Source organism: Heptranchias perlo, chromosome 2, assembly GCF_035084215.1.
Source record: "Heptranchias perlo isolate sHepPer1 chromosome 2, sHepPer1.hap1, whole genome shotgun sequence".
NCBI classification, from domain to species: domain Eukaryota; kingdom Metazoa; phylum Chordata; class Chondrichthyes; order Hexanchiformes; family Hexanchidae; genus Heptranchias; species Heptranchias perlo.
In genome coordinates, this window is record NC_090326.1 from 113285376 (window position 1) to 113299459 (window position 14084).

The 14084-nt window shown below is 44.6% G+C and overlaps 1 protein-coding gene across 5 annotated transcripts in view; it reads left to right on the plus strand.

Annotated features, from left to right (window-relative positions):
• The first annotated feature begins 312 nt into the window (after window positions 1-312).
• oxnad1 (oxidoreductase NAD-binding domain containing 1) overlaps window positions 313-14084 on the plus strand; it is a 69971-nt gene continuing 56199 nt past the window's right edge. For 4 of the 5 annotated variants that reach the window (XM_068006010.1, XM_068006001.1, XM_068005982.1 and 1 more), the window contains exons 1-2: window positions 313-550; window positions 10936-11002. In XM_068006010.1, coding sequence (XP_067862111.1) covers window positions 411-550; window positions 10936-11002 — 207 coding nt within the window. In that variant the 5' untranslated portion in view covers window positions 313-410. The remainder of the gene's footprint in view (window positions 551-10935; window positions 11003-14084) is intronic. The other variant, XM_068005992.1, reaches the window with a different exon arrangement.

Below are 14084 nucleotides of genomic sequence, written 5' to 3' on the forward strand. Positions count from 1 at the left end.
CCTAACGTTAAATCGCGCGGTCTCACTAGTTATTGCGGACGCCTCGTCAATAGTCGACGTTTCACCGATTCGCTCTCCCCAACGGGGAGTATATGCAAGAACTCAGGGCGCGGAGGTCAGCGGTCCCGCAGGATTCTCCCCCTCTGACACAGAAGTTTTACAAAGCTCAGTAAACAGCAAGACGCCAAACAACTACCAGCTCAACCACCATTTTTAAAAAAAATGTCGTTGACCCCCCCACCCCCCGGTCACGTGATGAGGGCGGCACCCGATGCCGGCTTCTGAGATTGTGATGCGTTTCCGGTTCTCGCGTGGGCAATCCTTTTTGAATTTTGAAGCGGTCGCGGTGTTAGCTCGCGAGCACGGGCCGGTATCCGCTCGAGTCACTCCTTCACCGGCCGGCAGCGACCATGACCCTGGCGGGAGCTGCCCTTTGGACAATCTTCCGAGGCGCTGTCATTGGACCAGCTGCCTATTCCTCCTCCTCCTCGTCCCTCCTCCTGCAGTTGTTATCCGGGTCCAGGATTCGGTGTCATTCCGGAGCCACAAGGTGAGCTGAGCCGTGCTTGCTGTATTCTTACTTACTGAGCCTCTCGCCCATCATGGCTTAAACATGTAACCAAGTTGATTCATGAGCCGGGCTCCATGTGGTTAAAGGTGCATTTACACCACTATTGGGGTGTCACTGCCAAAGGTTTTACTTTGCACAGCACTACAGTTAAAGTGTAAATTCAGCCTAACTCTGGAGTTAGGGAACCTCATTCCGCTTCACTCTGCAGTCAGATTCAGCCTTCAATCTGGATTTACACTATACAAGTTTAGTGTCATAGAAGCTGCTTTGCACCAACTCTAAACATGTAATGTAAATTCACGTGGGTTTGTGATCAGTCTAACTCTTTAAATCACACTTCTAGCAGTTGAGATTAGAGCAAAAAATACAAATGTTAAAAATCTGACGTTAAAACAGAAAATACGAACTGCTTCCTGATCTTGACCACTACTTTCTTTGCTGGAATGCTGAGCTGTATGCAACCCAGTCCAGTCCAAAGAAACTCATTGAAAAGTGATTGCCCTTTAAAAATGTGACGTTATCTTGCTAACACCATTGATGAAAGCATAGCTTAGTGAGCAAATGCATTGTAAATTCTCTAATTCACCCTTTAATTAAGGGTGACGCCCGTCTGAATACTCTACCCTTGCATCATTGTATGTTGTCAGGGTTTTTTTCCGTATACATATTACTGCATGTACTCTACCTTGTTACTTCACTTTCTGGAGAGTGGCCTTCAATCACACGGGTACGGTAGCATAGTGGTTATGTTACTGCGCTAGTAATCCAGAGGCCTGGACTAAAATCCAGAGTCATGAGTTCAAATCCCGCCACGGCAGCTATTGAATTTAAATTCAATTAATTAATTCAATTAATTAAATAAAAATCTGGAATTAAAATACTAGTATCAGTAATGATGGCCATGAAACTACCGGATTGTCGTAAAAACCAATCTGGTTCACTAATGTCCTTTAGGGAAGGAAACCTGCCGCCCTTACCCGGTCTGGCCGAAATGTGACTCCAGACCCACAGCAATGTGGTTGATTCTTAATCGCCCTCTGAAACGGCCGAGCAAGCCACTCAGTTGTAAAATCTCGCTACGAAAAGTCATAACAAGAATAAAACCGGACGGACCACCCGGCATCGGACCACTAGGCACCGGACACGACAACGGCAAAACACCAAGCCCAGTCGACCCTGCAAGGTCCTCCTTACTAACATCTGGGGACTTGTGCCAAAATTGGGAGAGCTGTCCCACAGACTAGTCAAGCAACAGCCTGACATAGCCATTCTCACAGAATCATACCTTTCAGCCAACGTCCCAGACTCTTCCATCACCATCCCTGGGTATGTCCTGTCCCACCGGCAGGACAGACCCACCAGAGGTGGCGTTACAGTGATATACAGTCAGGAGGGAGTGGCCCTGGGAGTCCTCAACATTGACTCTGGACCCCATGAAATCTCATGGCATCAGGTCAAACATGGGCAAGGAAACCTCCTGCTGATTACCACCTACCGCCCTCCATCAGCTGATGAATCAGTCCTCCTCCATGTTGAACACCACTTGGAGGAAGCACTGAGGGTAGCAACGGCACGGAATGTACTCTGGGTGGGGGACTTCAATGTCCATCACCAAGAGTGGCTCGGTAGCACCACTACTGACCGAGTTGGTCGAGTCCTGAAGGACATAGCTGCTAGGCTGGGCCTGCGGCAGGTGGTGAGCGAACCAACAAGAGGGAAAAACTTACTTGACCTCGTCCTCACCAATCTACCTGTCGCAAATGCATCTGTCCATGACAGTATTGGTAGGAGTGACCACCGCACAGTCCTCGTGGAGATGAAGTCCCTTCTTCGCACTGAGGACACCATCCAACGTGTTGTGTGGCACTACCACCGTGCTAAATGGCATAGATTCAGAACAGATCTAGCAGCTCAAAACTGGGCATCCATGAGGCGCTGTGGGCCATCAGCAGCAGAATTGTATTCCAGCACAATCTGTAACCTCATGGCCCGGCATATTCCTCACTCTACCATTACCAACAAGCCAGGGGATCAACCCTGGTTCAATGAGGAGTGCAGAGGAGCAGCACCAGGCGTACCTAAAAATGAGGTGCCAACCTGGTGAAGCTACAACTCAGGACCACATGCATGCTAAACAGCGGAAGCAACATGCTATAGACAGAGCTAAGCGATTCCACAACCAACGGATCAGATCAAAGCTCTGCAGTCCTACCACATCCAGTCGTGAATGGTGGTGGACAATTAAACAACTAACGGGAGGAGGAGGCTCTGCAAACATCCCCATTCTCAATGATGGCGGAGTCCAGCACGTGAGTGCAAAAGACCAGGCTGAAGCGTTTGCAACCATCTTCAGCCAGAAGTGCCGAGTGGATGATCCATCTCGGCCTCCTCCCGATATCCCCACCATCACGGAAGCCAGCCTTCGGCCAATTCGATTCACTCCACGTGATATCAAGAAACGGCTGAGTGCACTGGATACAGCAAAGGCTACGGGCCCCGACAACATCCCAGCTGTAGTGCTGAAGACTTGTGCTCCAGAACTAGCTGCGCCTCTAGCCAAGCTGTTCCAGTACAGCTACAACACTGGCATCTACCCGACGATGTGGAAAATTGCCCAGGTATGTCCTGTCCACAAAAAGCAGGACAAATCCAATCCGGCCAATTACCGCCCCATCAGTCTACTCTCAATCATCAGCAAAGTGATGGAAGGTGTCGTCGACAGTGCTATCAAGCGGCAATTACTCACCAATAACCTGCTCACCGATGCTCAGTTTGGGTTCCGCCAGGACCACTCGGCTCCAGACCTCATTACAACGTTGGTCCAAACATGGACAAAAGAGCTGAATTCCTGAGGTGAGAGTGACTGCCCTTGACATCAAGGCAGCATTTGACCGAGTGTGGCACCAAGGAGCCCTAGTAAAATTGAAGTCAATGGGAATCGGGGGGAAAACTCTCCAGTGGCTGGAGTCATACCTAGCACAAAGGAAGATGGTCGTGGTTGTTGGAGGCCAATCATCTCAGCCCCAGGGCATTGCTGCAGGAGTTCCTCAGGGCAGTGTCCTTGGCCCAAACATCTTCAGCTGCTTCATCAATGACCTTCCCTCCATCATAAGGTCAGAAATGGGGATGTTCGCTGATGACTGCACAGTGTTCAGTTCCATTCGCAACCCCTCAGATAATGAAGCAGTCCGAGCCTGCATGCAGCAAGACCTGGACAACATCCAGGCTTGGGCTGATAAGTGGCAAGTAACATTCGCGCCAGATAAGTGCCAGGCAATGACCATCTCCAACAAGAGAGAGTCTAACCACCTCCCCTTGACATTCAACGGCATTACCATCGCCGAATCCCCCACCATCAACATCCTGGGGGTCACCATTGATCAGAAACTTAACTGGACCAGCCATATAAATACTGTGGCTACGAGAGCAGGTCAGAGGCTGGGTATTCTGCGGTGAGTGACTCACCTCCTGACTCCCCAAAGCCTTTCCACCATCTACAAGGCACAAGTCAGGAGTGTGATGGAATACTCTCCACTTGCCTGGATGAGTGCAGCTCCAACAACACTCAAGAAGCTCGACACCATCCAAGATAAAGCAGCCCGCTTGATTGGCACCCCATCCACCACCCTAAACATTCACTCCCTTCACCACCGGCGCACTGTGGCTGCAGTGTGTACCATCCACAGGATGCACTGCAGCAACTCGCCAAGGCTTCTTCGACAGCACCTCCCAAACCCGCGACCTCTACCACCTAGAAGGACAAGAGCAGCAGGCGCATGGGAACAACACCACCTGCACGTTCCCCTCCAAGTCACACACCATCCCGACTTGGAAATATATCGCCGTTCCTTCATTGTCGTTGGGTCAAAATCCTGGAACTCCCTTCCTAACAGCACTGTGGGAGAACCGTCACCACACGGACTGCAGCGGTTCAAGAAGGCGGCTCACCACCACCTTCTCGAGGGCAATTAGGGATGGGCAATAAATGCCGGCCTTGCCAGCGATGCCCACATCCCGTGAACAAATTTTTTTTAAAAATGTTAATACAAAGAAACAGATGCACCTCAGACTTTCAGATTGTATTGAAGGTCATCTTGACCGCAAGCAGCCCCTGAATCATCAATAGATTTGCTATGTCCGGTCCCTTCAGCACTTGCTCTTCAGCCGTATAGTGTTTTCCGTGGATTAGAATGTCTGATACCCCCCCCCCCCACGGTGTGGTACTGAGTAATACAGACTAGAATTTACCAGGTTTAATCACTTGTCTGTAGCCTTAGCCAGGGCAGTAGTTGGGGTGCTACAATTGCACTCAGCACCCTTGGATCAAGAAGGGTTCCCCCTCCTGATCATTAGTTAATGACTCCTGCTGACACCACGCGTGATGATGTTGGACAGGGCTGGATTAGGATTGGCTGTGATGAATTTCACAGGGTAATAGCCTGCCAAACTTGCTGTCAAGATTTCTACATTTAAAATAGCTACTTGGATGAAGTAGCAGTGGATTATGGCACCTGTGGAATCGTACCCCAGTTTTTTTTTCCTAAGTGGGAATAACACATTAAGCCAATCATCAATGTTGCTTGGAACATTTTCCCAAATTTGACAGCTTTGTAAAAGTGATCGTCAGTAACAGTGACATGTTGAGCACTTTTAAATTGATTATGGAATTATATTTTTTTGAAAAGTGTAGAAGTACTTCAAACAACAACTTATGCCTTTACCATAATAAACTACCAATGCGCTACACAAATGAAGGTACTGGACACTGAGCAGTGATGGGAGAAAGGTTAGTGGAGGTCGCCAAAGGCATGGTCAAAGAGGTATAGATTTTGAAGGAGAGGGGAGAAGTAGTAAGGTGGAGGGGTTTAGGAAGAAGTACCAGACTGTGGGGCAGAGATGGCTGAAGATTCAGTGATGTGGAGATGCCGGTGATGGACTGGGGTGGACAAATGTAAGGACTTGCACAACACCAGGTTATAGTCCAACAGTTTTATTTTAAATCACAAGCTTTCGGAGCTTACCTCCTTCGTCAGGTGAGTGAAGGGTTCTAAAAACGCATAGCATATATAGTCAGAGAACAATGCCTGGTGATTACAGATAATCTTTCCAACTGCCCCCTATCACATCTCGGCTGGGAGACGATCACAGCAATCAAAGGTGTCGTTGGTGTTCAGACAGGTTAGCCACGGAAAACATTACATCCCAGTATACTGAATACACAATGGGTCAGATTACAAAGACAGAGACAGAGAGAGAAAGAGACCCGAAAGGCAGAGAGAGAGAGAATGTACAGTTGTATTAAAAACAGAACGTTTTTTCGCTGGTGGGGTTACATGTAGCGTGACATGAACCCAAGATCCCGGTTGAGGCCGTCCTCATGGGTGCGGAACTTGGCTATCAATTTCTACTCGACGATTTTGCATTGTCGTGTGTCTTGAAGGCCGCCTTGGAGAACGCTTACCCGAAGATCGGAGGCTGAATGTCTGACTGCTGAAGTGTTCCCCGACTGGGAGGATTCAGTGATTGAGGGTGGAGGGGAGGGGAGGGGAGGGGAAGTGGGAAGATACAACAGAAGCCAGAGCTGGAAGAGTGAAGGTGCACACTAGCATGTAAGTCTGATGGGGTTGAGGAGATAGAGGGGAGTGAGATTGTGCAGGGACTTATAGATGAGAATAGGAATTTTGAATTCAATGCATGGAGGTATGGAGAGCCATTGGAGGTCAGTGAGAACTGGTGAGCAGGGATTGGGACTCTCTGCAGGATAGTGAAGTTTTATACTAAAATAAGTAAATGTTACTGCCAAGGACAGGTCAGGGTTCGGTCTCAGCCAGACAGTGCTCCATTGTCACCTCTTATGTTGGGCTGGTTGTATTTTACACTCAAAAATGCATCCTACAGCATTAAAAGCCACTAAGCCTCTGTTTTGAGATTGCTTTCTTGTGTCCCCTTCCCATACCAGCACTGTTACATAGAATTGAATGAATCCGCTTTGTTTTAAAGTACAGAAGAGGACCCTATCTAATGCAGCCATGTGATTTCATCTATTGCTGTTCTAAAATTACAAAAAAGGACTAGTTTAAGCTGTTACATAGCTTCCAGTCTGTAATAGTAACTTTCTTACTCATCAAAGTAAGAGATAACATAGCTTGGAATAGAACATTTTCCAGTTTTGTGCACCCAGTGTTACTATCAAACACTCCCAGATTGTGTATAGCACAACCGAGGCAGAATAAAGTTCCTTCTGTTGTGACTTAACAATTTGCCTCAGTAGAGTACCTCTTCCTGCACTGTGAATTTTTCTGCTTTAACACCAGTCAACCCAATGGCTTCTGAACGAGATTTCTGATTTATAAACTATAAGCATTTTTGTAATGTGGAACTGTGTTGAAATTGGTTCTGCTTCTTTCATTTAGGATCCTTGCAAGCACCATAAGGAATATGTTCCTCCCGTTAGTCTAGGATAGGTTTTAGCGTAGGTTGCAAATATGAAAGGACAGTTTGCTAACCCACAGCATCTCAGTCTTCCCTTCCTCAATAGTTTGCTAGAATGAAACTGAGATGCAGAGCTCTGAAATGGAATCTTTCTCATTTTTTAATTATGAATTTAGCAGTTCTAGTCATTCTTACTGTTCTGACTTCTGGAGGACATAGAGTGATATATTGAGTATATAGTTTTTAATAACAAAGAACAACATTAAATAAATCATTAAATAAATTTAAATTTAAATAAATTTAAAATAAATTTTAAATAAATTTAAAACAGAAATAGACAGTTTCCTAGAAGTAAAGGGAATTAGGGGTTACGGGGAGCGGGTAGGAAATTGGACATGAATTTAGATTTGAGGTTAGGATCAGATCAGCCATGATCTTATTGAATGGCGGAGCAGGCTCGAGGGGCCGATTGGCCTACTCCTGCTCCTATTTCTTATGTTCTTATGTTCTTAACATGAGTATTGAAAATAGCAGAAGCGAAGGAAATTGTACCTGAATAAAAAATAGCCTTGTCCCTTAAAATTGACCAATCATAGGACATAAATTATCAATCAAGAAAGGGCATTCAGGCTATCTAATCAATTTCTTCCAATATATGGCATATGACGTGCCATCATACAGACTCTACCTGATTTATTTAATCTCCTGCTCAAACTTCCCTTCTCAAAGCCTTGGAACCTAAGGTAACCAATGAAATCAGGTATCATTCTACCACTGCAATTATCATTATTTGGTTGTATTCCACAGATGACATTTCCAGGGTCCCAACACTATAGATACCATTGAGTTTCATAGTGTATGTAAACATCTGTGCCTATACTTTTCCTTTTTAAGTTTCAATCCCATTTCTAATCAAGCACTATGCATAATTTAGTATATTACTACTCCGCAATATTCCTGTGTTAAACTGATATCCTGTCTGCCTGTTCCAGTGGTTCACATGGATGTTAGAGATCCCATGGCACTATTCAAAGAACAGAATTTTCCAGATGAATAGTGAACCAGTTAGGTTTTACTTTTACTGATGCCAACTTTTTAAAAAAAAAATTGAATTCAAATTCTCAAACTGCCATGATGAGATTGAACTCATATTCTCTGGATTACTATTCCAATAATATAACCACTACGCTACCGTACCCTACCTTGCCGGCAACTCCTCGGCAATATTCCTCAATCCACATCAAGAAAAACAGATTAACTGGTCACTTGGCTCATCGTTGTTTGTGGGATTTTAATGTGTAAAATGAGTTGTCGGCCTTGGCTCAGTGGTAGCACTCTTGCCTCTGAGTCAGAAGGTTGTGGGTTCTCACTCCAGAAACTTCAGCACATAGTCTAGGCTGCACTGTCAGAGATGCTGTCTTTCAGATGAGATGTTAAGTTGAGGCCCTATCTCAGATGGATGTAAAAGATCCCATGGCACTATTTAGAGAAGAGCAGGTCCCTAGCTAACATTCATCCCTCAACCAGCATGTTGGCCTTTATCTCCAGGAGGTTGGAATTCAAAAGTCAGGAAGTGATTCTTCAGTTGTACAGAGCCTTGGTTAGACCCCATCTGGAGTACTGCATTTAGTTTTGGAAACCAAACCTCAGGAAAGAGATATTGGCTTTGGAAGTGTACAGTGCAGATTTACAAAAATTATACCAGGGCCAGATAAGTGCCAGGCAATGACCATCTCCAACAAGAGAGAGTCTAACCACCTCCCCTTGACATTCAACGGCATTACCATCGCCAAATCCCCCACCATCAACATCCTGGGGGTCACCATTGACAGAAACTTAACTGGACCAGCCATATAAATACTGTGGCTATGAGAGCAGGTCAGAGGCTGGGTATTCTGTGGCGAGTGACTCACCTCCTGACTCCCCAAAGCCTTTCCACCATCTACAAGGCACAAGTCAGGAGTGTGATGGAATACTCTCCACTTGCCTGAATGAGTGCAGCTCCAACAACACTCAAGAAGCTCGACACCATCCAAGATAAAGCAGCCCGCTTGGTTGGCACCCCATCCACCACCCTAAACATTCACTCCCTTCACCACCGGCGCACTGTGGCTGCAGTGTGCACCATCCACAGGATGCACTGCAGCAACTCGCCAAGGCTTCTTCGACAGCACCTCCCAAACCCGCGACCTCTACCACCTAGAAGGACAAGAGCAGCAGGCGCATGGGAACAACATTGCCCATCCTTCTCAAGGGCAATTAGGGATGGGCAATAAATGCTGGCCTCGCCAGCGACGCCCACATCCCGTGAACGAATAAAAAAAAACACCACCTGCACGTTCCCCTCCAAGTCACACACCATCCCGACTTGGAAATATATCGCCGTTCCTTCATTGTCGCTGGGTCAAAATCCTGGAACTCCCTTCCTAACAGCACTGTGGGAGAACCGTCACCACACGGACTGCAGCGGTTCAAGAAGGCGGCTCACCACCACCTTCTCGAGGGCAATTAGGGATGGGCAATAAATGCCGGCCTTGCCAGCGACGCCCACATCCCATGAACGAATGAAAAAAAAAAACCCATCTGGAGTACTGCATTTAGTTTTGGAAACCAAACCTCAGGAAAGAGATATTGGCTTTGGAAGTGTACAGTGCAGATTTACAAAAATTATACCAGGGCTTAAAGGGTTAAATTATGAGGGTAGATTGGATAAACTTGGCTTGTATTCTCTTGAGTTTAGAAGGTTGCGGGGTGATCTAATTAAGATGTTTAAAATGATAAAAGGATTTGATCGGGTAGATACTGGTGGTGGAATCCAGAAAAAGAAGGCAAATCTTAAAATTAGAAATCAGGAAGCACTTTTTCAAACAAAGGATAGTGGAAAGCCAAAAATTGCTCCCCCAAAAGGCTGTAGATGCTGGGTCAATTGAAATCTTCAAGACTGAGATGGATAGACTTTTGTGGGATATGGAGCAAATAGTAAATAGATATGGTAAGTAGAGTTGAGATACCGATCAGCCATGATCTAACTGAATGGGCAGACTCGAGGGGCTGATTGACCTACACCTGTTTTTAATGTTCCTATGTTAAGCTGAATATTTTCATGTCAGTAAATGTTTGGTACCAACAAATCAATAAAAACCTAGAAAATTTAGTGAATAAGTTGCATTTTGATGCATGTTTTTACATTGCTTAAATACAAAGCAGGTTAACTTATAACCTTACTAAAATGGCATCCAAAATATGGGGCTGCAACTTATACACTGGAATTGATGAAGTTTTTAGTGTAAAATTAAGCTTTTAGATTATCACAAATCTTTTTGGAAAAATTTCACATTAAACTGTGTTTGCAAGAATAATGTCAGAATATATTTCAATGAAAATTCAACTTTTGTTTGAGAAATAAAAAGAATTTACACATTTTGGCTTTTTTCATAGTGATATTTTTCATGTGGCCATATTGTGTTGATTCTGTAACCATATACTAGAAAAAAAAATGTATTTTGCAGCATCTTATCACTTTCTTTGGATAGCCCAAAGTGCTTTACAATCAGTTGATTAGTTTTGAAGTACAGTTACTTCAGTCAGAGATGGCAGCCAGGTCCCACAAACAGCAAATGAGTGAATGACAAGATCACCTATTTTTGGTTGAAGCTAAATTATTTTACTCTTCTTTGAATAGTGCCACGAATCTTTTGCTCCACCTGGGTTTCATGGGGCCTTAGTTTAATACCTCATCCAAAAGACCACACCTTCTACAATGTAGCACTTCCTCAGTACTGCACTGAAGTGTCAGCCAAGATTGTGTGCTCAAGTCTATTTATGACTTCATTTCAAAGATTTGGTTATATTCAAGATGAATATAAATAAGATTGTTTCTCTTTAATAAATATATTCTTTGTTGTAAATTGGTGCATTATCTTTACTTTCAGCAGGAATATGTCATCAAGAAGGAAAGCAGACCATCTGGAGAGAACAGTCAACAACTTCCGCCAAGAGGTCAGTATCACCTGCATATTGGAGTGAAGGGGAAGATCTTGCTTGTTATGGGACATGTTGAATGTGGATTTCAAACTTTGTGATCTTTCTAGTGTGGAAGTCAATGCTATTGATTAGTATTGTGTTTTACAAGTAGTTTGTTAAGCAGGGCTCTCAGCGTAATTATGGCAAAACTTTCCAGGAAATTTTGGGATGTCAGTCTCTTAATGTTAACTGTCCAGCTCTCCCTTATGGCTTAGTGGGTAAAGACATCTCTAGTCTAACACAAAGACATACAGATTAGAAAGTTCCAGTTTAGGATCCTGATCTGTGCTGAGTTAGCTTCTCAGTCAGGCTAGCAATTGGAGTGCTACAAATGACCTTTGCACCCTTGGGCTGGCAAAGGAAAAAAAATCATCAAAAAATACTATTCCTGTTTGTTAATCAGTGACTCCATCTGGAAAATGCACATGTGTAGATGTTTGGTGAAGACATGATCAGGTTTAGATGTGGACCTCCCCCACGTTGATTGAATAGGCTGTTGAAGGTTACTGTTACACATGAAGAATGATCAGTGCTCAGGCAGCAATAAAGTAGACCCTGTGTACAAACTAACTGCTGCATTTGCCTACAAAAGAACAACTACCCTAATATTAACTGGGATAGAATAGTGTAAAAGGTATAGAAGGCACAGAATTCTTAAAATGCATTCTGAAGAACTTTTAGCCAGCAAATAGCAAGCCCAACAAGAGAGGGGGCAGTTCTGGACTTAGTTTTAGGGAATGAAGCTGGGCAGGTGGAAGGAGTATCAGTGGGAGTTTTGGTGGTAGTGATCATGATTCAATTAGATTTTAGCGTAGATGTGGAAAAGAACAAAGAACAGAAGTAAAAGTTCTCAATTGGGGAAAGGCCAATTTTACTAAGCTGAGATATGATTTGGCAGAAGTGGACTGGAAACAGCTATTTGAAGGTAAATCAGTGTCAGAACAGTGGGAGGCATTCAAGGAGGAGATAGTGAGGGTTCAGAGCAAGTATGTTCCCACAAAGAAAAAGGGTGGGACTCCCAAATCTAGAGCATACAGGGTAGGATAAGGCAAAAAAGGGAAGCTTATGTCTGAGACCGAGAGCTCAATACTGCAGAAAGCCTAGAGGAGTATAAAAGTGCAGGGGTGAAATTAAAAAGGAAATTAGGAAAGCAAAGACAGGGCATGATAAATTATTGGCAAGTAAAATCAGGGAAAATCCAAAGATGTTTTATAAATACATAAAGAGCAAGAGGATCACTAAGGAAAGAGTAGGGCCTATTAGAGACCAAAAAGGTAACCTGTGTGTGGAGGAGGAAGATGTGGGTATGGTTCTTAATGAATACTTTGCATCTGTCTTCACAAGAGTAGAACGATGCAGACATTGTAGTTAAGGAGGAGGAGAGTGAAATGTTGGATGGGATAAACGTAGTGAGGGAGGAAGTATTAAGGGGGTTAGCATCTTTGAAAGTAGATAAATCACCAGGCCCGGATGAAATGTATCCCAGGCTATTAAGAGAATTAAGGGAGAAAATAGTGCCCATCATTTTCCAATCCTCTCTGGCTAAAGACGTGGTACCAGGGGACTGCTAACATTGTACTATTGTTGAGAAAGGGATAGACCGAGTGATTACAGGCCAGTCAGCCTAACCTCGGTGCTGGGCAAATTATTGGAAACAATTCTGAAGGACACTATTAATTGTCATTTAGAAAGGCACGGATTAATCAAGGACAGTCAGCATGGATTTGTCAAGGGAAGGTCATAACTGACTAACTTGTTTGAATTTTTTGAGGAGGTAACAATGGTTGATGCGGGTAGTGCATTTGATGTAGTCTCCATGGATTTTAGCAAGGCTTTTGACAAGGTCCCATATGGCAGACTGGTCGGGAAAGTAAAAGCCATTGGGATCCCAGGGAAAGAGGCAAGTTGGATTCAAAATTGGCTCAGTGGCAGGAAGCGATGGGTGTTTTTGTGACTGGAAGGCTGTTTCCAGTGGAGTTCTGCAGGGCTCAGTACTAGGTCCCTTGCTTTTTGTGGTGTATATATCAATGATTTAGACTTATATGTAGGGGGCATGATTAAGAAGTTTGCAGATGATATAAAAATTGGCCATGTGGTTGATGATGAGGAGGAAAGCTGTAGACTGCAGGAAGATATCAATGGACTGGTCAGGTGGGCAGAAAAGTGGCAAATGGAATTCAAACCAGAGAAGTGTGAGGTAATGCCTTTGGGGAGGGCAAACAAGGCAAGGGAATACTCAATAAATAGGATACTGAGAGGTATAAAGGAACAAAGGGACCTTGGAGTGCATGTCCACAGATCCCTGAAGGTAGCAGGACAGGTAGATAAGCCGGTTAAGAAGGCGTATTTTCCTTTATTAGCTGAGGCTTAGGGTGTAAGGGTCAAAATCCTGGCACTCCCTACCTAACAGCACTGTGGGAGAACCTTCACCATGTGGACTGCAGCAGTTCAAGAAGGCAGCTCACCACCACCTTCTCAAGGGCAATTAGGGATGGGCAATAAATGCTGGCCTTGCCAGCGACGCCCACATCCCATGAATGAATTTTAAAAAAGAGCAGGGAGATTATGCTAGAACTGTATAAAACACTAGTTAGGTCACAGCTAGAGTACAGTTTTAGTCACCACATTACATGAAAGATGTGATTGCACTGGAGAGGATACAGAGGAGATTTACGAGGATGTTGCCAGGACTGGAGAATTTTAGCTATGAGGTAAGATTGAATAGGCTGGGGTTGTTTTCTTTGGAATAGAGGAGGCTGAGGGGTGATTTAATTGAGGTGTATAAAATTATGAGGGGCTTAGATAGAGTGGATAGGAAGGATCTATTTCCTTTGGCAGAGATGTCAATAACCAGGGGACATAGATTTAAAGTAATTGGTAGAAGGATTAGAGGGGAGCTGAGGAGAATTTCTTTCACCCAGGGGATGGTGGGGGCCTGGAACTTACTGCCTGAAAGGGTGGTAAAGGCAGAAATCCTGATCGCATTTTAAAAAGTACTTGGATATGCACTTCAAGTGCCGTAATCTACAAGGCTACGCGCCAAGAGCTGGAACGTGGG